This window comes from Lipotes vexillifer, unplaced genomic scaffold (assembly GCF_000442215.2).
Source record: "Lipotes vexillifer unplaced genomic scaffold, Lipotes_vexillifer_v1.1 scaffold1815, whole genome shotgun sequence".
NCBI lineage: Eukaryota > Metazoa > Chordata > Mammalia > Artiodactyla > Lipotidae > Lipotes > Lipotes vexillifer.
The window spans coordinates 11,109-35,665 of NW_006791807.1; the positions used below are offsets into that span (position 1 = coordinate 11,109).

A 24,557-nucleotide genomic window follows, 5' to 3' on the forward strand; every position below is an offset into this window, starting at 1 on the left:
GAGAACCCAGACTCACATCAAAGAACTGTCCAGGACCAAAGGGGTTGTAGGAGACCTTCCTTTCCTCGGCTCCCCACGAGCCATTCAGAAAGCTGTTCCGAACCACGCTGCCCTCTTTCAGCCGGGGGTTAATGTGCATAGCCAGGTCCCCTGAGGATCCCACCTTGAAGTTGATGACAAAGCTGGGGGCAGAGAGAAAAGTAGGAGTGAGATGGGTGGGGAGGAGGTGGGGGAGCGCTTTCCTCCCCAAGGAAGGAGGGGACTGGGGACTGGATTCCCAGGTCTCCAGTGGAGGAGGCTGAGGGCTCAGACTCCTAGGACTGAGGGATGAGGAGGACCAAGGATTCACAGCTCAACCTAGATTCCGTACCTCTTGGCTGTAGGGGGTACGTAGCCCTTGACGATAATGGTTCTTTGGGCTGTAAGCCCCCCTTGCAGTCTCCCATTAAATGGCACAGGCTGTGGGAAGAGAACATGGTGTCCCATTGTCTCTCAGGTCCCCAGAAGCCAGAGGCAGGGACAAATTTTCAGAGAGGGGCTCTCACTTGTCCTGGGAAATGTCCCAAACCCCCAACCTCCACCCCCTCTGACCACCAACTCCACCCTCTCCCCACCCCCTTCCCGACCCAAACACCCTCTGCCCACTCTATTTCCTACCTTCTCAGGGCTCCCCATGGCTCAGGACCCCTGACCCCCCACCAGTTCCTGCTTCCCCACAAACTGCCCACCACAGAGCCCTAAACTCCCACCAGAGACCTTACCGGGTTGAAGACTGGGGGTCCCTCCATGGTCTGTGAAGTGAGGAAGAGTTATTCTATAATATTCGGCAAATATTAGGCCCCCCTACTCCATGCAGGCGTAGCTTTAGGTGCTGGATTAGTACAACTGGGGATCCAGTCTCTCTGACCACCCTCCAGTTCTTCCCACCCACCCCCAAATGGCCACACAACCCTCCCACTTACAGGGAGGTGACTTGGCTCTTGGCAGCACTGCCCAGGACCCTACACAGATGGACAGAAGGCATGAATGGAGAGAGGCTGGGGGTCCTTTGGCTGCCCTAGGACCTCCTCAGCCACTGAACCCCACCTCAAGAGGAAGTCCATCACCCACCAGCAGGTACTTACTGGGTACGCCGGGTTAGGCATGGGTATCTGTGGGCACAGAAGGAGAAGGAGGCAATGAGGGGGACCCTAAACTAGGGCCCGGAGGGTGTCAAGGATGCCCGCCCCAGGGCAGCCTACCACCACCATCCAAGGGAACTCGGGGTCAAAGGGTAGCACCCAGATGGCTCCTTCATGGAGAGGAACTTGCCGTGTTTAGGGATCTCCAGTGCACAGCGAACCTCAGCCCACTCCTTTAGGACAAGGCTGGTAAATTCTGTTTCTGTCCCTACCTCTGTCCTGGCTTTCTGTTGACCCAGGACCCTCATCCACTCCTCTCCTCGCTCCAGGAGCCACACGATAAAGCGTGCACCCTCATTACACACCCCCAGGCCCACACAACACCCTGCTCACCTCATCTCCAACCATGATTTGCCCCTCACTCTACATGCGTACCCCTGGGGCAACTAGAGGTGCTTTAACCAGCCAAGTTCTTGTCTCTCCCTTGTCTGTCTCAGCTCTTTCAGTCTGTGTGTGACTCTGTTTCTGTTTCTCAGCCTCTCTTACTTGCTGTCTCTGCCTCTGTTCCTCTCTCTCGTCCTCACCTTCTCACCAGTGGTTCCTTTCCCCACCAAAAAATTTTTATTCACTCTTTCTCTCTGTTTCTGATGCACTCATTTCTGCCTCGACTTCCGTTTTAAGCCAGCTATCCTGAAGGTGCCTTAAAAATTGCTTCATATCAGGGATTGAACCCGGGCCCTCGGCAGTGAAAGTGAGGAGTCCTAACCACTGGACCGCCAGGGAATTCCCATGTTGTTTTTCTTTTTAAAATACATTGATGAGGGAATTCCCTGGTGGTCCAGCGGTTAGGACTTGGCACTCTCATTGTGGGGGCCCATGGTTTGATTCCCTGGTCAGGGAACTAAGATTCCGCAAGCCATGCAGTGTGGCCATAAGTAAGTAAGTAAATAAATAATAAAATAAAATACACTGATGAAGCACAAAGTAAAATGAACACCCATAGGCCCAAGGCCACCTTAGGGATGAAGACATTCCCAGCGTTTCCTCATCAGGGAGGCAGAGGAGTGGTTTGATCCGCGCCTCGGCCGCGTACAAGCTCCATGACCTTGGGCAAGTTGCTGAAGCACTCCGTGCCTCAGTTCCCACATCTGTAGAATGGGGCTCATGATCACCAGTGCACTTTCCCCTTGGAGGGGCTAGGGGACTTACAGGTTGGGAAGGGTAGAGCCCTCAGCTGAAGGACATGCCAGGGTTCTGAGGTGTGGGCTTCTCCAAGTAGTGTTGCTGTGGGGTTCTAGTGCTTGTGTCTTGGCCAGTTGTTCACCGTGGACCTGGTAGTGGGGTTTCACGGTCACCGGTGCGTGTCTGTTCAGCTTCCGTAGATGCTGCCCAGTTATTTCCCAAGGTATGGGAGTGTCGGCCAGTCCACAGCCTCACCAGCCATGGGTATGACGTGCCTTTCCCGTTACAGCCCTTCTGGCGGGTGTGTAGTGGTAGCTCCCTGTGATTGGCAGTGAATTTCCCAGCTGACTCATGACGTCAGGCAACTTCTCAGAAACATGTTTGCTACTCCTGTGGTTTTTGTCCCTCCCTATCATCACTTTCTGACTCAGCTTACACACCTACTTCTCCTCCAGAAAGCCCTTCCTAAGACTTTCCAGGGACTTCCCTGGCCGTCCAGTGGTTGGGACTCTGCGCTTTCACTGCCAAGGGCCAGGGTTCAATCCCTGGCTGGGGAACTAGGATCCTGCAAGCCATGTGGCGCAGCCAAAATAATTAAATAAAATAAAATGATGGTGTAGAAAATGGTGCCAATACCTTAAAAAAAAGAAGACTCTCCAAACCTCCTGTATGTGCCCCACCCCCGCACTGACGACTTGTGGCCACTACTATCTGGTGACACATCTGTCTTCCCAGTAGACTGTCTTGGTTGCCGCTGGGTCTGTGGCATCACCTGGTAAAGGGTCTGGCACAGAGCAGGTGCTTAGGAAATAAGTGAATGTAGGGATGAATTAAGGAAGAAAGCAAGCAAACAAGAGAGGGACACACCACACACCTGGTTTGGGGCGGGCTGGCCTCCGATGAAGTTGATTGATTGAAGCTGCAGGTCGCCATCCACATGCAGGTGGGTGACCATCTGTAGCGGGATCCGGTGCCCAAACTCACAGAAGGGATTCCCATTTACCACCACCTGGAGGGCAGGGGTCAGGTCAGAGGTGCCACCTCTGACCCTGGAGGGTAGAAAACAGGAAGCAGGAAACAGGGAGGTTTTAAACTTGGGGTCACAAGTTTTGAGGGTGAGCTGGGACAGCCTCAGAGTCAGGAATCTTGAGTCCACCGGTCAGAGGTCAAGCTGAGGTCAAAAGTCAGCTCACAGATTGGTGGGCAGACGAGAATAGAGACTTTAGCCTGAGGATGGAGATTGGGAGATAACTGAATTGGAGTCCTGGTTTTGGTACCAAATGATTGTGTGTCAGGTCCAGCTCTGACATGTCTTGGCTGTGGGACCTTAGGTAAGTCACTCACTTCTCTGAGTCTTTGTTTCTGCATCTGTAAAATGGGATCTCGCTCTGGGACTGTTGCGAAGGCATGTCAGAGGCACTGTGGAAATCCCATGTAGAGCCTTGCCTTGTCATCACATCTCAAGAGTACCGTAAGCCATCATGGTTCTATTTATAGTGCTAAGCAATGGGCACAGCCGAGACCCAGCTCCCCAGGACTGAGAGCTTCTTACATGCTAAGCACTTTACCTGCTGGCATCAACATGGTGGTTGGCTCAACAGCTCCGTGAGGGAGGACAAAACACTGTCCCTGTTGTTCAAGAAAGCAGAGGTTCCAGGTAGTAGAGTGACCAGTTCAAGGTCACATGCTGGGGAGAGGCAAAGCCCAGACTTGAACCCGTGTCTGTCCGAGCTCAAGCCCTAATGTTAACCTTGGTGACGAGGTTAGATATCTGGTGTCTATATGAGGGCAGATAACGTCCAGGTAGGTCATCCTCCCAGAAGACTTCTCCCATGGGTCAGGCTGGGACAGATGTGCACAGGGTGTCTGATGTGTGTCATTTATGGGGAGGCAGGGGATGGAGAGAACTCCATTCATATTTATGAATGAAATTATATGATAGCTGGGGTTTGCTTCTAACTAACCGGAGGGGAAGTGGGAGGTAGAGATAGGAGCAGAGGAACCTGGAGTGGACAGCTATCGGTGCTGGCCAAGGAGAGGAGGGCTTCCCAGGACTCTGTGCTTCTCTGTGTGTTTAGACTTCCTGATAAGAAAGGGCCAAAATACATACCTCGCAAGAACACGGGAGCAAGATGTTATGCACGAAACACATTAGAAGGCTCTCCGAGGTGGAGGAATGGGAATGAGAAAAAGAGAGGCAGGAGAGGAGGAAAAAAAAAGAAAAGTGAGGTAGGAAGGGAGGAGGGAGGGGGAAGGGAGAGAGGAAAAACGAAGAAAGAAAGGGAGAGAGGGAGGGATCGGGGAAGGCGGAAAGGCAGGGAGTGAGGAAGGGAGGGAAGGAGGGAGGGAGGGGTGGGGACGGGAGGCACCTTGTAGTGCTCGGCCAAGACCATGAACACCAGCTCGAAGGCGGCACCCTTGCTGAAGGGCATGCTCCTTTTCTTCTCTTCCTTGCCCCAGCTGCCCTTCTGCATCGTGTTTAAGACCACCTTATCCCAGCCGTCAAAGCGGGGATTGAAGTGGAAGGCGACGTCCGCCTCTGGGCCCGGCCCCACCTCGAAGTTCACGAAGAACCTGGTGGGACACGAAGGGCTGTTCCCCTGGCCGCCCATGCCAGCGCACTATTGACCCAAGACTGGAGGGGGAGATCGTTCCCTGGCACGCCAAGGGGCAGATTCCCACCCCTACCCCTTTGCTCACTCCCTTCCCTGACCCAGCTTCAAATAAGACTGCTACTGGGACTCCTGCATTTACCCCAGCCCAGTCTCTATCGGCTCAGGTCTCTCTGCCCCCTCCCTGGCTCCTGAAGGCCATTCCCCACACGCAGCCAGAGGGACCCTGTGAAAACCCAAATCGGAGCACCTTCCACAGCTCCCTTCACACCAGCATCCCCCAAATTATTCCAAGGGGGCAGGTACACACCTGCCTCAGGACCTTTGCACTGGCTGTTCTTTCTGCTTGGAATGCTCTTCCCTCAGATACACCCCAGGCTCCCTCCCTCACCTCCTTCAGGTCTTTGCTGAAAAATTCCCTTCCCAGGAACCTTACCCTGGCCACCTTATTTAAAGGGACCATGCCACACAACCCCTACCCCACATCTGCTCCCCATCTCCCTTCCCTCCTCATTTGTCTCCATAGCATTTATTGCCATCTGACTTATTATATATCTGACTTATTCATTTTTTATCTGTCTCCTCTACTAGGATGTCAGCTCCACGAGGACAGGGATCTTTGTCCTGTTGAATGCTCTGTCCCCAGCGCCTAGGCACAGAGTGGGTACTCGGTGGACACAGAAACAATGAACAAAGAAACAACAGTCCTATGACATCATTCAATTATCATCACCATTTTTTTTTTTATCATCACAATTTTAAAACCATAAAAAAAGCTAAGTGGACTTCCCTGGTGGCACAGTGGTTAAGAATCCGCCTGCCAATGCAGAGGACACAGGTTTGAACCCTGGTCCGGGAAGATCCCACACGCTGCAGAGCAACTAAGCCCGTGCACCACAACTACTGAGCCCGCGTGCCACAACTACTGAAGCCCACAAACCTAGAGCCCGTGCTCCACAACAAGAGAAGCCACCGCAGTGAGGCCCGCGCACCGCAACAAAGAGTAGCCCTCCCGCCACCACTCGCCTCAACTAAAGAAAGCCTGCATGGAATGAAGACCCAACGCTGCCAAAAATAAATCTAAAAAATTAAAGAAAACAAAAAGCTAAGAGTTATTGTAGTGCTGAACATACGACTCTATATGTTTTACATATTGAATCCTCAAAACCCATTTTACAGATGACAAACTAAAGCACACAGAGCTTTCCCAGTCACACGGTTGGTAAGTGACAGAGCTGGGACATGAACTCAGGTGGACCAGCTCTGAGTCTGTGATCTTAATTCATGCTGTCATACCCATCAGTTCCAATCCAGTGTCCCAACTCTGGGGCCACCTGTCATGGTGAGTCTCCCTAACACCTCCCGGCCCCCCTCCTGATCTGATCACCAAGCCCTGGACTCCCCAGACCAGAGCTGTTCTTTGGCCATCAGGTGCAGTGGCATAGAGCTCTCTTCTCAGCGGCGGGGAGGAAGGGAAATAGGCCTCCTGCACCTGGGCTGAAAGCCCCCTGTTTGTAGCCCCCTCCCATCCTAGCCTGGCATGGGGGAGGGTCTTACCTCTTCATATGCTCGCTAGCCACTCCTTGGATGTAAATGGACATTCCAACTCTGAGACTGCCTGGGATGGGCCTGTGGTAGGGCAGCGTCTGCAGAAGGGGCCAGGTGAGGGGCCTCAAAGGCCATCTGCCTATTGCAGCCCTTACTACTCAGTCAGAAGCCCCTCCAGCCCCCCTCCCTTAAGCAAGGGAGAGGAAACCAAGGGGTGAGGGGTCAGCGTGAAGATGAAGGCTGAGAGCTGGAGATGGATGTAAATGGTCTATCAGGGTGGGAGTAAGTCAAGCCCCAGGGTCAGTACTGGGTAACTCAGACCCACAACGCCCGGGTGGCTGCCTCTGAGGATCAGGGTGAGGGTAAATTGGTGCGTGGAGGTCAGGGTGGAGCTAAGCCAGGGACTAGGGTATCTCACCGGGTTGTAGGTGGGCTGGTAGCCTGGTGCAGGAACAAAGGCCATCTTGAGAGGCTGGGCTGCTGGCTTCTACGGTGAGAAGAGCTGCAGGAGTAGTGAATGGTGGCAGATAGCGGCTGGTGGGTGGCTCTTATACCTGAGGATAAGGGAGTGGCTGGCAGGGCAGGGTCCACGGGGTCCCTTTTCTAGGGATCCTAGACACACATCTTCTAGGGCACCCCGAGTCTCCCTTCTCTTACCAGCCTCACTGGTAACCAGCCGGAACCAGTGGGCCAGGCCTGGGGTACTCAGCTCAGGACCGCCTCCTCTAGGCCCTTCTGCAAAGAGGAAGTGCTGGCGAACTTTGGCCCTTCAAGGGCCTTATCAGAGCCCATAAAAACCTGGCTGACCCTTTGTTGTCAGAGGGAGGGTGAGGCCAGGAGGGTTGGGCAGGGTAAGGCTAAAAGGAGTGGCCCAGGACAGATGGGCAATGGAAACAAGTGAAAAAGCAAGGAGGAACTGGGCACTCTTAATACTCCCAGGAACTGTGCAAGGACCTCAGTTTATTGTTGCATGCCTCTAGTATGTATGTTATATTGTATATGTAGTGGTTTAGATCACTGAATTCTGAAGCCTGAGGTTCTGGGTTAAACTCCTTCTTTGCTGTTTGATCTTGTGTCAGTGCTTTAACCTCAATTTTCCCATTTGCCCATCTGTTAAATAGGGAATATTAATAGTTATTAACCTCATAGGGTCCTTGAAAGGAATTACTAAGCTAATAAATATTCATAACAGGACGTGGCATATAGGAGACACTAAGTTAATGCTTGGGGACTTCCCTGGTGGTCCAGTGGTTAGGACTCCGTGCTTTCACTGCCGTGGTGCTGGGTTCCATCCCTGGTCGGGGGAACTAAGATCCCACAAGTCTCCCACAAGCCGCACGGCGTGGCCAAAATAAAAGAAAAAAAGGAAAATAATACCTTGTAAATTAATGCTTGGTCTCTTGCCCTCATTCCAAACATAAATCCAGGACGTTGGTTTATTTTTTTGGCCACGCCACGCGGCTTGCGGGATCTTCGTTCCCCCACAGGGGATTGAACCCGGGCCACTGCAGTGAAAGCCCTAACCACTGGACCGCCAGGGAATTCTCCAGGAGGTTGGGATTACATATGGAAAAGAGAACTCAGAGCTTAGAGAAGTGAGGCAGTTGGCCCAAGACTGGGTAGCAGCAGAACCCTAGCCAGACTCCAGCACCGGAACCTACTATGCTGTGCAGTGAGTGGGGGCCAGGCGGGGGAAATGCCGCCCTCAAGCCTGGAGCAGGCAGGAAGACCGTCTGTGGCCTTTCACATGACTTGCTACCAGCCCTGGCCTGCCCACTGCCACTCTGAATGGTCATCACCTGCATGGCCTCCGTGCCCATTGGTCATATCTCTATCCCCAGCTTTCAGCACAGCCGTGGTCCCTGGAGCCCCCAGGATCATCATGTTAACCCCCTTTCTGCCCCGCCTCTCTCTCCAATAAGGACACCGCGTTCTTTATATTGCTTTATTGTTCGTGGGGCGAAGACAAGGCATGAGTAAAGCTGTGTCATAAAGTTATAAACAGGGAGACGGGCCAAGAAGACAGCGAGGGAGACCACCTTCACTAATCCTCCCTCTCTGTGAATGAGGATGCGCAGGCATGAGACGGGACAAAGCTAGACCCTGGGCCAGGCCCTGGCACCTCTCAGGGCCTCTCAGAGCTTGGAGAAGGTGATGCTCTTCAGTTCCTTCTTCTCCATTAAGGCCTGGAGAGACTTAACGACGTCCTCTGTCTGCAGCATGCTCATGTTCCAGGATTTCTGGATAAAGACGGCGGCGGGGAACGGTAAGGATACGGGAAGATTTTAATTGAACCAATGAAAAATGGGAGATAGCAGCGCACCAATCAGAGGACAAGGCCTGCAAAGGGCTGCTGTGCCCTGATTGGTTGCTCTGGGATCAGAGAAGGAATGTGATTGGTCGGACGGAGAGTCTCACCATGAAGTTGAGGCTGTCTGTCACCGAATGGTCGCGGGAGTAGAGCAGGTTGATCTTAGTGCTCTGCACCGCCACGGGGCTCTTGCTGGAAATCTCGGCTGCCAGGGCGAAGGCCGCATCAAGCATGACCTCTTTGTCTGGGAAGACCCGGCTGAGGATGAAAGGCATTTGCAGTCAGCGGTCTGAGAAGAGCTCTCCTCTCCCTCTCATGGATGAAGAAGTGGCCAATCACAGTAGAAAACGGAAGATACCACAGTGAAATGGACCAATCAGAGCAGGGCAGTAGACTCCAGACCACCCAGAGAGAGGAGGCCACTTGGAATCCATGAGTTAAGGTACACGGGGATCCAGAGAGCCCCACCCAGGTCTGGCTGCCCCTGAGCTCTCATCCAGCACAGGCCTCAGCCCCTACCTCACCAGCCCACTGTCCAGGGCCTCGTCAGCCATCATCTTGCGGGCAGTGAAGGCCAGCTCGTTGACCAGGCTGCAAGAGGGCAGAGCGTGTCAGGGGTGTCAGTCATCCCAGGTCTAGGAGATGTCCTGCCGTCCCCTTCCCCAGGCTCCTCTAACCCACCTCTGGTTCCCGATGACTCTGGGCAGTCGCTGCAGGGTTCCCACATCCGCTGCCAAACCTAGGTCCACCTCCTGGGGGGGAGCAATCCTGTCCGTGCTTAGTTTCTGCCCACTACTGTCCCCCATGCAACCTCAATGCCAATGAAATTCTGCATTTACTGCAGAGGTCCCACCCCCCACCCCACCTCAGAGACTCCCATTCCAAACATCCCGTTTCATTCCCATCCACATACTTTTGCCCATATAGGTTCCTTCGGTCTAGAATACAGCCCACCTTCCAATTCCTCTGCCCTCCCAATTCTTTGAGGTCAGCTGCATCTATCTCCAGACGGAAGCCTTGCTTATCCCTGCCCTGCCCCCCTCCATCCATGAGCTCCATCGTGCCTCCCGCCCCCTCCAGCACTGACGCCAAGCAGCGCCCCCAGCCTCAACCCCTCCCTGACAACTTGACTCACTCCTGACCTCACACTGACTGCATGACCTACCCTTGACTTCCTCCCTGGCCAAGTGTTAATTTTCTTTTCTTTTCTTTTCTTTTCTTTTTTGCTCCTGTGGCACGTGGGATCTTAGTTCCCTGACCAGGGATCAAACAGGCGCCCCCTGCCTTGGAAGCGCGGAGTCTTAACCACTGGACCACCAGGGAAGTCCCAAGGGTTACTTTTTAATTTTTTTATTTTTTTATTTTTTGCGGTATGGGGGCCTCTCATTGTTGTGGCCTCTCCCGTTGCGGAGCACAGGCTCCGGACGTGCAGGCTCAGCGGCCACGGCTCACGGGCCCAGCCGCTCCGCGGCATGTGGGATCTTCCCGGACCGGGGCACGAACCCGCGTCCCCTGCATCAGCAGGCGGACTCTCAACCACTGCGCCACCAGGGAAGCCCAAGTGTTACTTTTTAAGGTTCAGTTCTAACCAACTCTTCCATGAAGCCGTCTAGACTCACTCCCATCCCCTTAGCTTGCTCTGTCCCTGCTCTACCCCTGCTCTGACCTGTCTCTGCCACTCATTTCCCAGCTCTAAGCAGGGCCCAAGGAAGCAGAAGCTCGGGAGGATGGCTCACCTTCACCTGGAAGGAAGCATCCTGGGTACAGTACCGGATGTCACAGGCAGTGATAAGATCCACTCCTGGGAAGCAGAGGCCAGGGACACTAAACAAACACAGGACTGCTCCCCACCCCCACCCCCAGACTGTGGGGTTGCACCTTGGGCCAAAGTCTAACTAGCAACAGATCTGGGTGGGTGGCTGCAGACTCACCTGCACCAATGCAGCCCCCATGGATGGCGCCAATCACCGGCTTAGGGCACTGGAAGGGGACAAGAGGGGCAGGGTCAAGGCTGGTCCCGGAGCGGCAGGCAGCGGGGATGCCCTGCTAGCCTCCCAGGGTCACCTTCTCGATGACGCTGAAGGTCTCTTGGTATCTGCTGAGGAGGCTATGGAGGTGCCAGCTGATGCGGGCCACGTCGTCTCCTGCGGGCTGAAGGAGGCCTGAAGCCATGTCCACGAAGTCGATACCTGGTGGCGAGATCTGGGGAGGCTCACCTAGCCGCCCAGGCCCAACCCATTGCCCTGGCTAGAGTTCAGAGGCCACGCAAACCACCACAGTGGAGGCAGCAACTCACACAGGAGGGACTGCCTTTGGGGTGTGAAGACAAGGCAAGCTAACGTATATCGAGTCTTTGCTCACTTTAGCCTCACAATGACCCTCTGAGGTAGGTCCTATTACTACCTCCACTTTCCTGGGGGAGAAACTGAGGCACGGGGAGCTTAAATCACACGCCCAAGGTCACACTGGCTTGTGAGCAGTGGAACTGCAATTTCAAACCCAGAACTATGCAGCTGGCTCCAGGGGCCGTGCTTTTCACTGTGATACCAGATGGCCTGGAGGTCAAGGTTTTGGGCAGAGCAACTGCGTCAAAGGTGGTAATGTTTCCTGAGACAGGAAGCTCGGAAATAGAGAAATTTTTGTGGCTCCAACTTTAAGACAATCCCAAGTCTGACCTTTCCTCCACTGACCTGCCTCCACAGTCTGTTCCCCACATGCGGCCAGAGGGCACTTGTGATCACCTCAGGGCCCTCTCTTCTCCCCGACGCCCCCCATCCCTCTTACTTAGAATGAAATGCCAGGTCTTCTGCCAAGACCTTACCAGCCCTGCACAAGCATCATCTCCAGCCTATGCCACTGGGCACGCAGGCCTCCATCAGCCTTTCTGACAACACATTCGCTTCCCAGGGCCTCTGTGCCTGCTCCTCCCTCTGCCTAGAACAGCCCTTCCCCAGCAATCAGGCCACAGTTCAAAGGTCACCTCCTCAGAGAGGCCCCCTCTGGGCACCCTGGCTAAATAGCAGCCTGTCACCCTTCACCTCCTTTCTCGGCCATATCTCCCCCGTACTGCCTTCTTGTTAGCACATAATTGTATGCTTATCTCGTTTAGTGCCTGTCTCCCTTTCTTAGGATGTGAGCTCCATGAGCGGAGGAGTTTGTCTTCCCCATCTCCCCACCCCCAAGGAGTTTGGCTTTTTGCCCACCACTGTATCCCCAGTGCCTACCAGGGCCTAGCACACAGCAGGTGCTCAATAAGTGAACAATATAGACAACAATCTCTGCCCCCATGGAGCTGCCCTTCTATGGGAAACAAACAGGTAAGAAGATACATTTTGTCAGGTGGCAATAAGTACTAAAAGAAAATTAAAGGAGGGAAGTGGAATGGAGTGTGTGTGTGTGTGTGTGTGTGTGTGTGTGTGTGTGTGTGTGTGTGTGTGTGTGTGTGCGCGTGCGTGCACATGCACAGTGAGGGCTCTTGCAGTATTAACTAGGGTGGTCAGGGACCCTCTTAACTGAAAAAGTGACATATGAATAAAGATCTGAAGGACCACAGGGAGGGAGCTGTAGGGATATCTGGGATAAGAGAGTTCTACATGTCAGGAACAGCCAGTGCGAAGGCCCTGCAGTAGGAATGCCCCCGGTGTCTGTGTGGAGGACCACTGAGGCCAGCGTAATGCAGTGAGCAAGGGGGAAAGCAGGAAAAGCCAACGTCAGAGAGGTGACAGAGGCAGACTCTGGGGGGCCTTGTGGGCCAAGTGGAGGACTTTGGCTTTGACTCTGAGTGAGGTGGAGCTACGGGGTGGTTCTGAGCAGAATTTTCTTCTTCCCGAGGTGAATCACTCTCATCCTTTTGCCTGTCCTCTGAACAATGCTATTTGACAAACCTGAAAAATCACTCCCACCTTCAGCCACACCCCTGACTCTCTGAGGCTCTGTTGCCTGCACAACTTATTTAAATGAACGAGAACAGGGCTTCCCTGGTGGCGCAGTGGTTGAGAGTCCGCCTGCCGATGCAGGGGACTCGGGTTCGTGCCCCAGTCTGGGAGGATCCCACATGCCGCGGAGCGGCTGGGCCCGTGAGCCACGGCCGCTGGGCCTCCGGGTCCGGAGCCTGTACTCCGCAGCGGGAGAGGCCACAGCAGTGAGGGGCCCGCGTACCGCAAAATAAAAAGTAAATGAACGAGAACAGAGGAGTGTTGACTCAGGGTAGAGCTGAATTTGTGCAAGTTAAATATGGGTAAGACAGGACTCCTGTGTGTGACCCTGGCCAGGTCACTCCATCCTTTGGGTCTTGGGTTTCTGCTCTGTAAAATGAGCCTAAAATCCTCCCGAGAGCTGATGGGGCTGCAAGGATTCAAGTGACAGAGCCCAGAGGCGCTTTGAGCAATGCCTGGCACATAATGGCATCACAACAGTTACTATTATTATATACTCCGTCTCAGCCGAGGCCAGAACCGCCTGCATCAGCCTGCAGGCATCTGCCAGCTTCCCACTAGGCCTGCACAGCTTGTATGACTCAGTGGGAGCCACGCTTACCCCCAGAACAAGCCCAGCTTGGCACCTGGCCACACCTCCTCCCGCTGGTTTTGCTGGTTTATCTGCCCTACCTGGATCTGCAGACGTGGGTGTCTGCAACCCCTTGGAATAAACGGCCCCAGACCATGGTACAAGGTGTCCCCCTCCAGAGTCAGAAGTCATTCCGGAGAGGTCCCCTATCTCGTTCCCCGAGAACCTCTAAATGTTTCAGATCTCCTCCATCATCACAATTAAGTTATTTATAATCATCAATAATAACAGCTACGGGGACTTCCCTGGTGGCGCAGTGGTTAAGAACCTGCCTGCCAATGCAGGGGACACGGGTTCGAGCCCTGGTCCGGGAAGATCCCACATGCCGCGGAGCAACTAAGCCCGTGCACCATAGCTACTGAGCCTGCGCTCTAGAGCCCGCGAGCCGCAACTACCGAGCCTGCGTGCCACAACTACTGAAGCCCGCGCGCCTAAGAGCCTGTTCTCTGCAACAAGAGAAGCCACCGCAACGAGAAGCCTGCGCACCGCAACGAAGAGTAGCCCCCCGCTGCTCGCTGCAACTAGAGAAAGCCCGCACACAGCAACGAAGACCCAATGCAGCCAAAAATAAATAAATAAATTTATTTTTAAAAATAATAATAGCAGCTACATTAATAAAAGTTCCACATGAATTAATGTTTTGTGCCTATTAACTCGTTTCATCCTCACGGCAACCTGATGAGGTGGGGGCTCATAGCATCTCCCTTTTCTTCAGATGAGACCACAGAGAGGTGAAGGTGTGTGCAGCTGCCAGGGGTGGGAGGTGGCAGGCTCCTCTGGCTAGGCATACTTTGAACCAGCCTGTCAGACACCTGGGCCATAGCCACTTAGCGATGGAGAGCAAGGATTCTGCAGCAAGGCAGCCCATGTTCAAAAATCCCAGCCCTGAGAACTGGGCAAGTTTCTTCCTCTCTCTGGGTCTCAGTTTCCTCACCTATCAAATGGGGATGGGGACTGAGCCTGTCTCATAGGGTCGTGGTGAGAATTAATACATGTAAGGTGCTCAGAGACACTCCACAAATGTAAATAAGTGTGGGCTAGGTCTTTTTCTCTATTTTTTTAAATTAGTAGTTTCATTCTATCATTGAAACTGCTAATTAAGTTGAGTTTCTTCTTTCTGGCCTTCAGACTGAAAATGGGACGAGACGGCTACAATCAGCTGTGAGCTGAAAGATGAGGACCCCAGGCCTGGCACGGCTACACATGAACCCTCATCCTGCACTCCATGAGGGAAAGGGCTCAGAAACAGGGGCTGCTTTCTGTTTCTAGGTCCGCGGCACCCAGGAAGGGGGCTGGCACTGGAATGTTGAATGGATGAACAAAGGAATGAAGGACAGAGAGAGTTGTAGAAAGAAAACAACGGACGTGACATGCGGAGATGTTAACAGACGAAACAAAAAGAAATACATTGTCTGAGCAGGATGAACTGTCATTACAGACTAGAGCGTCTGATGTCTCTGTGATGCCACTGCTTGGAACTGACCCAGATCAGGGTAGGGGGCACTCGTCTGGAGTCGCCCTGGCTTCTGCTGACTCATTGGTTTCTTCCCAGGCCCGATTCTTTTGTTTTGTTTTGTTTTGTTTTTTGCGGTACGCGGGCCTCTCACTGCTGTGGCCTCTCCCGTCGCGGAGCACAGGCTCCGGACGCACAGGCTCAGCAGCCATGACTCACGGGCCCAGCGACTCCGTGGCATGTGGGATCCTCCCGGACTGGGGCACGAACCCGTGTCCCCTGCATCGGCAGGCGGACTCTCAACCACCGCGCCACCGGGGAAGCTTCATCGAGGGCATTTAACACGTCCACTGTTGTGTTATTCTTGAATAAAGCAGGAGAGCTTTTGGAAGCCCAGCCAGGGCAGTGTCCCTTCAGAGATTCAGGGCTAGCCTGGTGACTGAAGGCCTAAGGTTTGGAATTCTCCTGAAGGAGTGCTGTTGGGACAGCTGGGATGCCCCCGTCATGGTTCCTGCCACTTCATTAACAGGCTGTGATAAGAAGTGGAGAGCAGTGCACCTTCTGCCTGGGTACTGTGAATTTTGCTGACACAAAGGGTGTCCTCTACCTGGTGTTGGACAGACCCTCGGGACTTCACATCTTTCCTGCCTTAACCTGTGTGAGCAGCTGTCAACCTCCTGGGGTGGGGAGAGGGGACTGCCTAGAAATTTGGGGGCCAAAATCATTTAGGTGGCCTTTACTTGGTCTTATCAAAAGAATTCCAATAAAATATTTTAAAGCAAATTAAAAAAAAAAAGAAAGAAATTCATTGTTTACTGTCTGTCTTCCCCACTGAATTGGGAACTCCATGAGGGCAGGGCCTGGAGCTGCCTCAGTCACCACTGGGACCCCAGCATTAGGCTGGGCCCTGTGCAGAAATCAGTGTATGTGACCCTCCACTTCTGGTATGGACCCTCCTACAGGTGCCAACTATGTGCCCTTGTTGGACAACATCCAATTACCTGAAGGCACCAGGCAGACTCTGGAAGAAGTGACCGGCCGAGTTACCTGTTTTTAAAAAAGTTAACCTGAGGGCAGGCTGAAGTTGTGCTTGAAGAATCAAAGGACAAACAGAGCCCAGGGTGACCTCAGCTGATAGAAAGTGAGGGGGGGAAATTCCAGAAAGCAGAGAGCCAGAGAGGGGAGCCCCAGGTTCTGTGTATAAGCTCTGCCCAAATCTCTTGTTGACCCATGAAGCAGGCAGGCAGCCCAGCAAAGAGATTTAAACACTGACTCCAACTTAGCTGCTAAAACAGGAAACTCAACACTCTGGAATTATGTAATAGGATCCTGAATTTCGACATCATTTTCTCTCATAGTCCAATATCCAGGATACAATCTAACCTTACTCCGAAAACAAAGAAACAGGAAAATGAGACCCATTTTTTTTCAAGAGAAAAGATAAGAAACAGAGATTGACGCCAAGGCGACCCAGATGTTGGAATTAGGAGACAAGGATTTTAAAACAGCCATTATAACTACGGTCAATGATGCAAAGAAAAATATGGTTGTGGGACATCCCTGGTGGTCCAGTGGTTAAGCATCTGCCTTTCAATGCAGGGGACACACGTTTGATCCCTGGTTGGGGAACTAAGATCCCACATGCTGAGGGGCAACTAAACCCGAACGCCACAACTACTAAGCATGCGGGCCACAAGTAGAGAGAAGCCCGCACATGGCAATGAAGATCCCGAGTGAGCAACTAAGAACCGACGCAGCCAAAGATAAACAAATAAATATTTTTTAAAAAAATATGATTGTGACAAACAAAAAGATATGAAACTTTAGCAGAGAAATGGAAAATATAAAAAAGAACCAAATGGAAATTTGAGAACTGCAAACTACAATACAGGCATAACTCATTTTACTGCGCTTCACAGATACTGTTTTTCCTTTTGATTTTTTGGCTGCACCACACAGCATGTGGGATCTTAGTTCCCTGACCAGGTATCGAACCCATGCCCCATGCATCCCTGCATTGGAAGCAGTGAATCTTAACCACTGAACCACTAGGGAAGTCCCACAGATACTGTGTTTTTTACACATTGAAGGTTTCTGGCAACCCTGCATTGTCAAATGGTTAGCATTTTTTAGCAATAAATTATCTTTTAATTAAGGTATGGACTTTTTTTTTTTTGCGATACGCGGGCCTCTCACTGTTGTGGCCTCTCCCATTGCAGATCACAGCCTCCGGAAGCGCAGGCTCAGCGGCCATGGCTCATGGGCCCAGCTGCTCCGCGGCACGTGGTATCCTCCCGGACCGGGGCACGAACCCGTGTCCCCTGCATCAGCAGGCGGACTCAACCACTGCGCCACCAGGGAAGCCCCTGTACTTTTTTTTTTTAGACATAATGCTACTGCACACTTAACAGACTACAATATAGTGTAAATGTAACTTTTATATGCACTGGGAAACCAAAAAGTTCATGTGACTTGCTTTATTGCTGTATTCGCTTTAGTGTGGTAGTCTAGAACTGAATCCACAATATCTCTGAGGTATGCCTATATCTGAAATTTTAAAAACCATTGGATGGCCTTAACAGCAGAACAGAGGTGACAAAGGAGTTGATGAATCTGGTCAATGGAAATTATCCAACCTGAAGAAAAGACCTGTGGGACAATCAAAAGATCTAACAGACATGTAACTGGAAATCAGTTCATGTGGACTGAGTAATTAATTGCATGAAAGCATGCAATTTTTTATTTTTGGCCGCGCCACTCGCAGCTTGCAGGATCTTAGTTCCCCGACCAGGGATTGAACTAGGGCCCCTGCAGTGAAAGTGCTGAGTCCTAAACACTGGACTGCCAGGGAATTCCCAGAAAGTGTGTAATTATTACAACACGCTTTACTGACATAAAAAAAAAAAAAAGATTCTGGGTGATTAAAGGCCACAGATTCAGGATGAAAACCCTGACTTTAGAGCCGATGATCCTGTCATGTTCTGTTGGACTAATTTCTTTTCTTTTGTTTTTGCTGCACCATGCGGCATATAGGGGCCTAGTTCCCCAACCAGGGACGAACCCATGCCTCCTGGAGTGGAAGCGCGGAGTCTTAACCACTGGACCGGCAGGGAAGTCCCATGGACTAATTTCTGTATTTGAAAATGATCAAAGTGGAAGTTAGAAGCTGCTTAAAACACTAATTATGAAGCATTACTCTATTCCCAGGAGGAGGGGAGACTGGCAGGGGTGGGTGTGGAGAGCACCTGGTACCTGAAGTGAACATTTTTCCTGCGCCAGAGATCACCACAGCACGACAGTCAGCATCTTCTGCAATCTTGTTGAAGCACACCACCATCTCGCTGTGGGGGAAAGGGGCAAGGGCTATGTCTGGCACGGGAATCCCCTGCCCTCAGGCCCACCCCTGCCCAGTCCCTTGGCCCCTGCCTCCTCCTGCAGGCAGGCCTCCAGAATTTGCAGGCCGGACCTCCAGAAGGCCTTGTTCATGGCGTTTCTCTTCTCCGGCCGGTTTAGCTGCACATGCAGGATGTGTTTCTGGGCAGATGTCACCCGAAGGGACTCATAGCTGTGGCCTGGGGCTTCCTCGGGGGCTGCTTTGGAGGCCTCATCTTGTGCAAAAGAACTCATGGGATGAAGGTTAAGGCTGAGACCCAGGTTGGTGCGGGCTGTCAATCCTGGGGAAATGAAGGAAGTAAGAGCCATTGATGACCCCAGATTGGGGGCACAGCACCTCCAAGAGCAGAGGGCACACATCTCAGTGACACTAGATTGGGGAACACAGTCCTGTTAGAGGCCTTGGTTTAGGGAAATACAGACTTTAAGATTAGGGTGCACTTATCAGTGGCCTCAGTATGAGGACCACTTCAGACCCGTGATCATGGTACTGACTCCAGGTTGGGAACACTGAGCCGTCAGCGACCCGATTGTAAGACACAGGCCGTTTGGATGGGGGCACATGGACCCCTGAGTTTAATAAGGGGCTCGGACCCTGCGAGACCCGGGACAGGCCTCCCCGTCCGACTGTCGCTATGACAGCACGAAAGCTCAACGGACCCCCAAAGGTCAAGAGGTGACTCACGACAGGTCAGCAAGTTGCGGAGCCTCCGAGAAGCCGGTATCACCGCCGCCATTGCTACTGATTCGCTGGAGTAAACGGACAGGAGGAAGTTAAGGGGGCGGGCACAAAGGGACGCCATGTTTGGTGAGGGCATCGAGGCCCCAGCCTGACCCCGGTGACGATCCTCTTCTCGCCATCTTTACCAAGGGCAACCGGAAACAGCCTTCTAGGTTCGCCGGCCATTAGAGTGATTTGGTCATGGAACCTTTGGACCAGTAGATACCCAGACTAAGAAAATGGTTCACACTGCTCTTGGACGTTCTGTACAGAATTCACCACAGCTGTTTCATAATGGTGGAGAAATTAAAGACGGATGAATGTCTAAGGGCATAATGGCAGAATAACTGCAGCTCTGCAAGTTTGCAATCATGCATTTGTACCATATTAACAACAAAAAAAACCACAGGGGGCTTCCCTAGTGGCACAGTGGTTAAGAATCCTCCTGCCAATGCGAGGGACATGGGTTCCAGCCCTGGTCCGGGAAGATCCCACATGCCGCGGAGCAACTAAGCCCATGGGCCACAACTACTGAGCCTAAGCTCTAGAGCCAGTGAGCCACAGCTACTGAGGCCTGCACACCTAGAGCCAGTGCTCTGCAACAAGAGAAGCCACTGCAATGAGAAGCCTACTGGCCGCAACTAGAGAAAGCCCGCGAGCAGCAATGAAGACCCAATGCAGCCCAAAATAAATTAAAAAATAATACATACTAAAAAAAGAAAAAAGTTACTACTGAATTTATCCATGTACAGGAATGGGAATATAGGCCCACCAACATTAAGCACTGACTGTATAATCTGAATTGCCACACCACCACGGGGTTGTACTATTTTACATTGTATGCAGAGGAAACCGGCTGGGGAGAAGTCACTAGTTCAAGGTCTGTCTCTGGCAAATGGGGTTGTAATGAATACCTTGCTTTTTTTTTTTTTTAATTTATTTAATTTTTTGTCTGTGTTGGGTCTTCGTTGCGGTGTGCAGGCTTCTCATTGCGGTGGCTTCTCCTGTTGCAGAGCACAGGCTCTAGACGCGTGGGCTTCAGCAGTTGTGGTTTGCAGGCTCTAGAGCGCAGGCTCAGTAGTTGTGGCCCACGGGCTTAGTTGCTCTGGGGCATGTGGGATCTTCCCGGACCAGGGCTGGAACCCGTGTCCCCTGCATTGGCAGGTGGATTCTTAACCACTGTGCCACCAATGAAACCCTACTTTACTTTTGTTGTTGTTTCTTTTTGGCTGCACTGCACACTGCATGCACGTAGAACTTCCTAGACGAGGGATCAAACCTGTGCCCACTGCAGGGGAAGGGTTGAGTCTTAACCACAGGATCACCAAGTAAGTCCTACTTTGCCTTCTTAATGTGTTAGATGGTAAGGCTCTTTTGGAAAACAGAGAACTGTTTGGTCAGCTACACAATGGAGAACTCTGGAACCACTATGCAGATACCAAGACGTGAGAGAAAAAAATTTAAAGATGTAGAACATTTAGTTAGGTTGCTATACAAAGTTATAGACGGCTGTACCTTCATAAAAAACAATATATGCATAGAATATCTAGGAGACTCATAACTACTAACATGGGATGAAAACTGGGTGCTGGCAGACAAAATGGGGAAATTTACTTTCTACCCCCCTTGGTTAGCTTAAAATAATCCTAGATTTTTAAGTTACAGCTGCAAGGTGACTGTAGTTTCTCCTTGTCTAGAGATTGTTTGAAGCTTTCCCTGATGAAACTTTGATAAATGCTATGACTTCAGTAGATGTTAATGTTTAAAAACTCTACAGGAAATTAGCAGAGTGGGTTTTTTCAAGCGCACACAAGGAACTGGACTTTTTGACCTGCTCCTCTCCTGCAGGATCTCTTCCCTCCAGTATGAGTCAAGGTTCTTAAAGGCGGCTCCCTTCCAGGTTATCGTCTGCCCTCCACCCGTATGGCCCAGCCCCAACCATAAGCACAAGTTCCCACACACCAAGACTGGGGAATATCTATCAAGTTGCAATTGAATGTATCCTTTAATCCAGCAATTCCACTGCTAGGAATTTACCTCCAGATCAGTATCAAGGAAGTTGGGTAACATTTGTATAAAGATGCATAGTAGTACTGTTTGCAGTAGCAAACTGGAAATTACCTTCAGAACCAAGTAAATTATGACATATCCACACAAGATACTGTGTAAGACTAAAGGTAATGAGGTTGCCCTGCATGTGATATGAGAGGATCTTACAGAACAAAGCATTTTCTGTTAAGACACATATGCGAATAGAACTTTCCTTATGGAAAAAAAAAAAACTTGTTTCCAAGGGGAGTGGGGAGATGACTTTCACTTTTGAGGTTTCATTTTCCAACCTTAAAGAAAGGCGGGTGTTTACTTCTTAAGATTGAAGATTTCTTCTTTTTAAAATCTCTTCAATTTAATTTTTTCAACTATTTACTTAAAAAAAAAAAAGACTCTTCAACTAGATCCAGCTTGCTTGGGGAGAGCCCATGAAGGATGCCACCAGGTCTCCCAGATTTTCAAGACCCTTTCATCATTTCCCAATCTGCAGCTCTGGCCCACACCGCTCCTCAGGGCTGGGTCGGCCCCTCTGGAGGGGCTGCAGCTGTGTCCTGGCCAGCCTGCCCCTCTTCAGAAGACTGAGTGTGAGGGAAGCAGACACACCCCAGAATCCCAGAAAGTGCTACGTTTATTTTCCAAACAATTTTATTGAAATGTGCCAAGAGTACACGGACAGCACAAATGTATGAACAGGAAAAAAAAAATCACATGTACAATAATTTTTAAAAAGTGAAGGTTAATCTTGGGAGATATCAGTTCCCCTTCCCCTCCCCCTTTAGACTTCCAGCATTTCCATTATGGTTAAGCCTCTACTAACCTAGCATTAAAAAAAAAGGAATACAGGAACATCTGCAAAACAAAACAAACAAAAGAAAAAACCAGCATAAAGGAAAGAAATGTTTTCCTGCTCAGATAGGACTCTCCATAGGCACCTAATTAGGAGGCGTGCTGAGCGGTGGAGAAACACAACTTCAGGGTGTAAGGGTATGGCCCATCTGCAAAAGAGAGGACAGAGGTGTAACTGGGCCCCTCTCTGGATGCTCCCCCCACCCAGAGTTCCCTTGGTTTTGCACACACCTCTCATTTTCTGCAATTCAACTGCAAGGGTCAAACTCTTCACTGCCACTTTTGAGACTCAAAAACAAGACTAACACACAAGGCATTTCTCCTTCTCTTCCTTCAATTCCATGGAGGATCCCATTCCCAGCTTTTCAGCTGGTGCACAACAATAGGCCTGCCCAGGAACTGGGTTTACCTGCTGGCTATTGTAATAGCCCCCTTTTCTGGGTACTGAGCCAGCCTCTGATGCACAGAGAATGGCAGCTCCCTGGAGCACAAGCTCCCTGGAGGACAAGCCTGAGCAACTCCCAAGCTGGCAGAGCGGGTGGCAGCAAGCAGCTAGGCTGGCCCTCCCACATGAAACATCAGGCTGCTCTCCTGGCGACCAGGTCCCACCTGCCTGTGTCAGTGACAATAAGGAAATCCCTGGGGCCCCATCTTGATGGCAGGAAGGATGGCTCTGGCCCGAAGCGAGCCAACCCATGAAGCAACAAGGGGGGATGGATGACCGCAGGACCCACAGATACTCACTTGGGTTTTTCATCTGATAATGGTTCAGGAAGCCCAGGGTCTCCAGGGCATCGCTCTTGGATTCCCACTCCAGCAGCCCAGAGGAGCTGCGTTCACCTGATGGGAAAAACAAAGGTTTGAGGCTGACCTGAGCAGACGCCAGGGAGCTGCCCATCTACAGTCAAGGAATGGGGGAGGAAGGTGGGGCAGTTTACTCACTTTTGCCTGAGAATACTTTCACAGAAGATGGCCGCTTCACTCCCAGCTCATCGCAGATCTGCAACAGAAACAGAAAACAAACTCAAAGGACTTCCCTGGCGTTTCAGTGGTTAAGACTCCACGCTTCCACTGCAGGGGGCATGGGTCTGATCCCCGGTCAGGGAACTAAGATCCCGCATGCTGTGTGGCCAAAACAAAAACAAAGAACAGACAGACTGAGAAACACAAGGAGTGCCACATGGCGGAATTCAAGAACACCACAGCTGAACACTTGGACTTTTCTGGACAAAAGAGTTTCTAAGCTTTTATCACACACTCTAAGGCATCCCTGTAATCCCCCCAAAGGTTGAGAAACACTGCTCTTAACTATTTTGTTGCCTAAAACTGGGAAACTGCTTTTTAAATTTCCCATCTTCAGCTGTTATTTGGGTGTGTTCTGGCACTAGGTAAATGTGTGTAAACTGAATAGCAACACCTCAGGCCACAGTTAAGGCCCAAAGTCCAACTCCACAGTCAGACTTCCACCCTTCCCCAAAGCTGCCCCGGTTCCCTCTGACAGCACCATAATGGGATCCTCCCTTCTAATGTCACCTAGGCCCCAGATGGCCTGACAGTGTGAATGTTTCGAGATTGGACTCCAATCACCAGTCCATCACCCAGACAGGGAGGAATGTTTCAAGGCAAATGAGCAGCCACTCTGACTTGCCAAAAATACAAGAAGCATGGCAAACTCCACTATTGCTGGAAGTGTGGTGCCATTCTGAGCCTTTCTTGGTCCCTGCTATGTCCCTAGCACCCAACCCAGAGCCCAGCAGAGCAGCTCAATAGACATTCATTAAAATTCAAAAATGAATGGCCTCCGCAGAATGGCTATGCTGAAGGACCAAGTCCACAGCACCCACCTCAAAGAAATTCTCCTCAGTCACCTCCAGAGGGGCATTGAAAAAGTGTAGCACATTGCTAGGGTGCTGGATGCGGTTCTTGGCTGCCTGCTCTGGAGTGGAGAACCGATTGTTCCTTGACTCACTGAAGTCTTTGTAACTGCAGGACCCATCTTCTAGCCCGTATGACTGACCGGGCATGATGGCTGGTTGCTTGGAGACACTGCAGGAGGGAAGGGGAGCCCTGTGTCAGACCTTAAGTTGCCCCCCACCTTCTACTGTGGCCTCCTTCCTGTCTGACAGCTCTGTATGCCTCAGAGGGCACTGCTCCACAGCTGAGGAGAGGCCGACAACACTTTCGCCCACTGTTTCAGAAGAACATCTGGGAACACGCCTGCATGCCCGACTCCAGCCTGGATAAGCGCTTGGCTTCTCTGTGCTCCTCTGACCTCTGTCCAGAGTGGGCCCCGTTCCCCCTCCCTTCTCTCCTCGGTCCCTCTCCAACCCTCCCCAAGCCCGAGGAGCCTGGGCACCTACCAGACGTTCAGCTTCTGCCCAAACATGAAGTTGTTGTTGAGGTGAGTGATGGCCCGGTCCACAGCGTAGCCATCCGCCATCTCCACCATGGCGGCCCCTGGCTTGCTCTTCATGAATTTCACCTTGAGGAGAGGAGTCGTGATCAGCAACGCTGCCCAGCTGTCAGAGACCCTTCTCCTGTCCCTTCCAAGTCAGTTAGAAGGAAGTCAACTCCTGCTCTGGATCGAGGCTTCCATTTCCTCACTTGTGAGGAGTCAGGAGAACAGAGAAGCATGTCTGGTCCACAGCAAGTGCTCAGCCCAAGTTGGGCAGCAAAGACTAGGCAGTCTTTCCCAAACCCCAGGACCTGACCCATGAGTGGGTCATTTAACAAAGCACAACAGAAAAGCAGGAAT

At 51.6% G+C, this 24,557-nt stretch overlaps 3 protein-coding genes across 6 annotated transcripts in view; all 3 read right to left on the reverse strand.

Annotated features, from left to right (window-relative positions):
* LGALS4 (galectin 4) overlaps positions 1–6,926 on the reverse strand; it is a 7,163-nt gene extending 237 nt beyond the window's left edge. Inside the window, exons 1-9 of the mRNA XM_007464672.1 lie at positions 6,882–6,926; positions 6,473–6,561; positions 4,673–4,877; positions 3,178–3,312; positions 1,125–1,151; positions 963–1,001; positions 762–791; positions 371–459; positions 17–182 (exon numbers count right to left, since the gene is read on the reverse strand). Coding sequence (XP_007464734.1) covers positions 17–182; positions 371–459; positions 762–791; positions 963–1,001; positions 1,125–1,151; positions 3,178–3,312; positions 4,673–4,877; positions 6,473–6,561; positions 6,882–6,926 — 825 coding nt within the window. The remainder of the gene's footprint in view (positions 1–16; positions 183–370; positions 460–761; positions 792–962; positions 1,002–1,124; positions 1,152–3,177; positions 3,313–4,672; positions 4,878–6,472; positions 6,562–6,881) is intronic.
* A 1,672-nt stretch (positions 6,927–8,598) lies between these two features.
* Positions 8,599–18,923, reverse strand: ECH1 (enoyl-CoA hydratase 1). The gene is made up of 10 exons (XM_007464673.1): positions 18,872–18,923; positions 18,260–18,467; positions 18,046–18,134; positions 10,839–10,963; positions 10,706–10,754; positions 10,511–10,575; positions 9,456–9,526; positions 9,294–9,365; positions 8,882–9,032; positions 8,599–8,703 (listed from the first exon to the last, which is right to left on the reverse strand). Exons 1-10 carry the CDS (start codon positions 18,921–18,923, stop codon positions 8,599–8,601), a joined length of 987 nt encoding a protein of 328 aa, XP_007464735.1.
* A 2,503-nt stretch (positions 18,924–21,426) lies between these two features.
* The window catches only part of HNRNPL (heterogeneous nuclear ribonucleoprotein L), a 14,849-nt gene continuing 11,718 nt past the window's right edge, over positions 21,427–24,557 (reverse strand). For 2 of the 4 annotated variants that reach the window (XM_007464677.1, XM_007464676.1), the window contains exons 9-13: positions 24,163–24,284; positions 23,647–23,848; positions 22,745–22,802; positions 22,547–22,642; positions 21,577–21,951 (exon numbers count right to left, since the gene is read on the reverse strand). In XM_007464677.1, the coding sequence (XP_007464739.1) occupies positions 21,893–21,951; positions 22,547–22,642; positions 22,745–22,802; positions 23,647–23,848; positions 24,163–24,284 (537 nt within the window). In that variant the 3' untranslated portion in view covers positions 21,577–21,892. Of the gene's footprint in view, positions 21,952–22,546; positions 22,643–22,744; positions 22,803–23,646; positions 23,849–24,162; positions 24,285–24,557 lie in introns of all 4 variants that reach the window. The other 2 variants (XM_007464675.1, XM_007464674.1) reach the window with 2 other exon arrangements.

Excerpts from the sequence above, each read along its gene's own strand:
- ECH1 (XM_007464673.1), bottom strand. The coding sequence starts at position 18,923 with ATGGCGGCGGTGATACCGGCTTCTCGGAGGCTCCGCAACTTGCTGACC. Across the intron at positions 18,468-18,871 it reads CCGCAACTTGCTGACCTGTC|GATTGACAGCCCGCACCAAC; the intron begins GTGAGTCACCTC and ends TCATTTCCCCAG. Across the intron at positions 9,366-9,455 it reads AGAGTCATCGGGAACCAGAG|CCTGGTCAACGAGCTGGCCT; the intron begins GTGGGTTAGAGG and ends GCCCTCTTGCAG.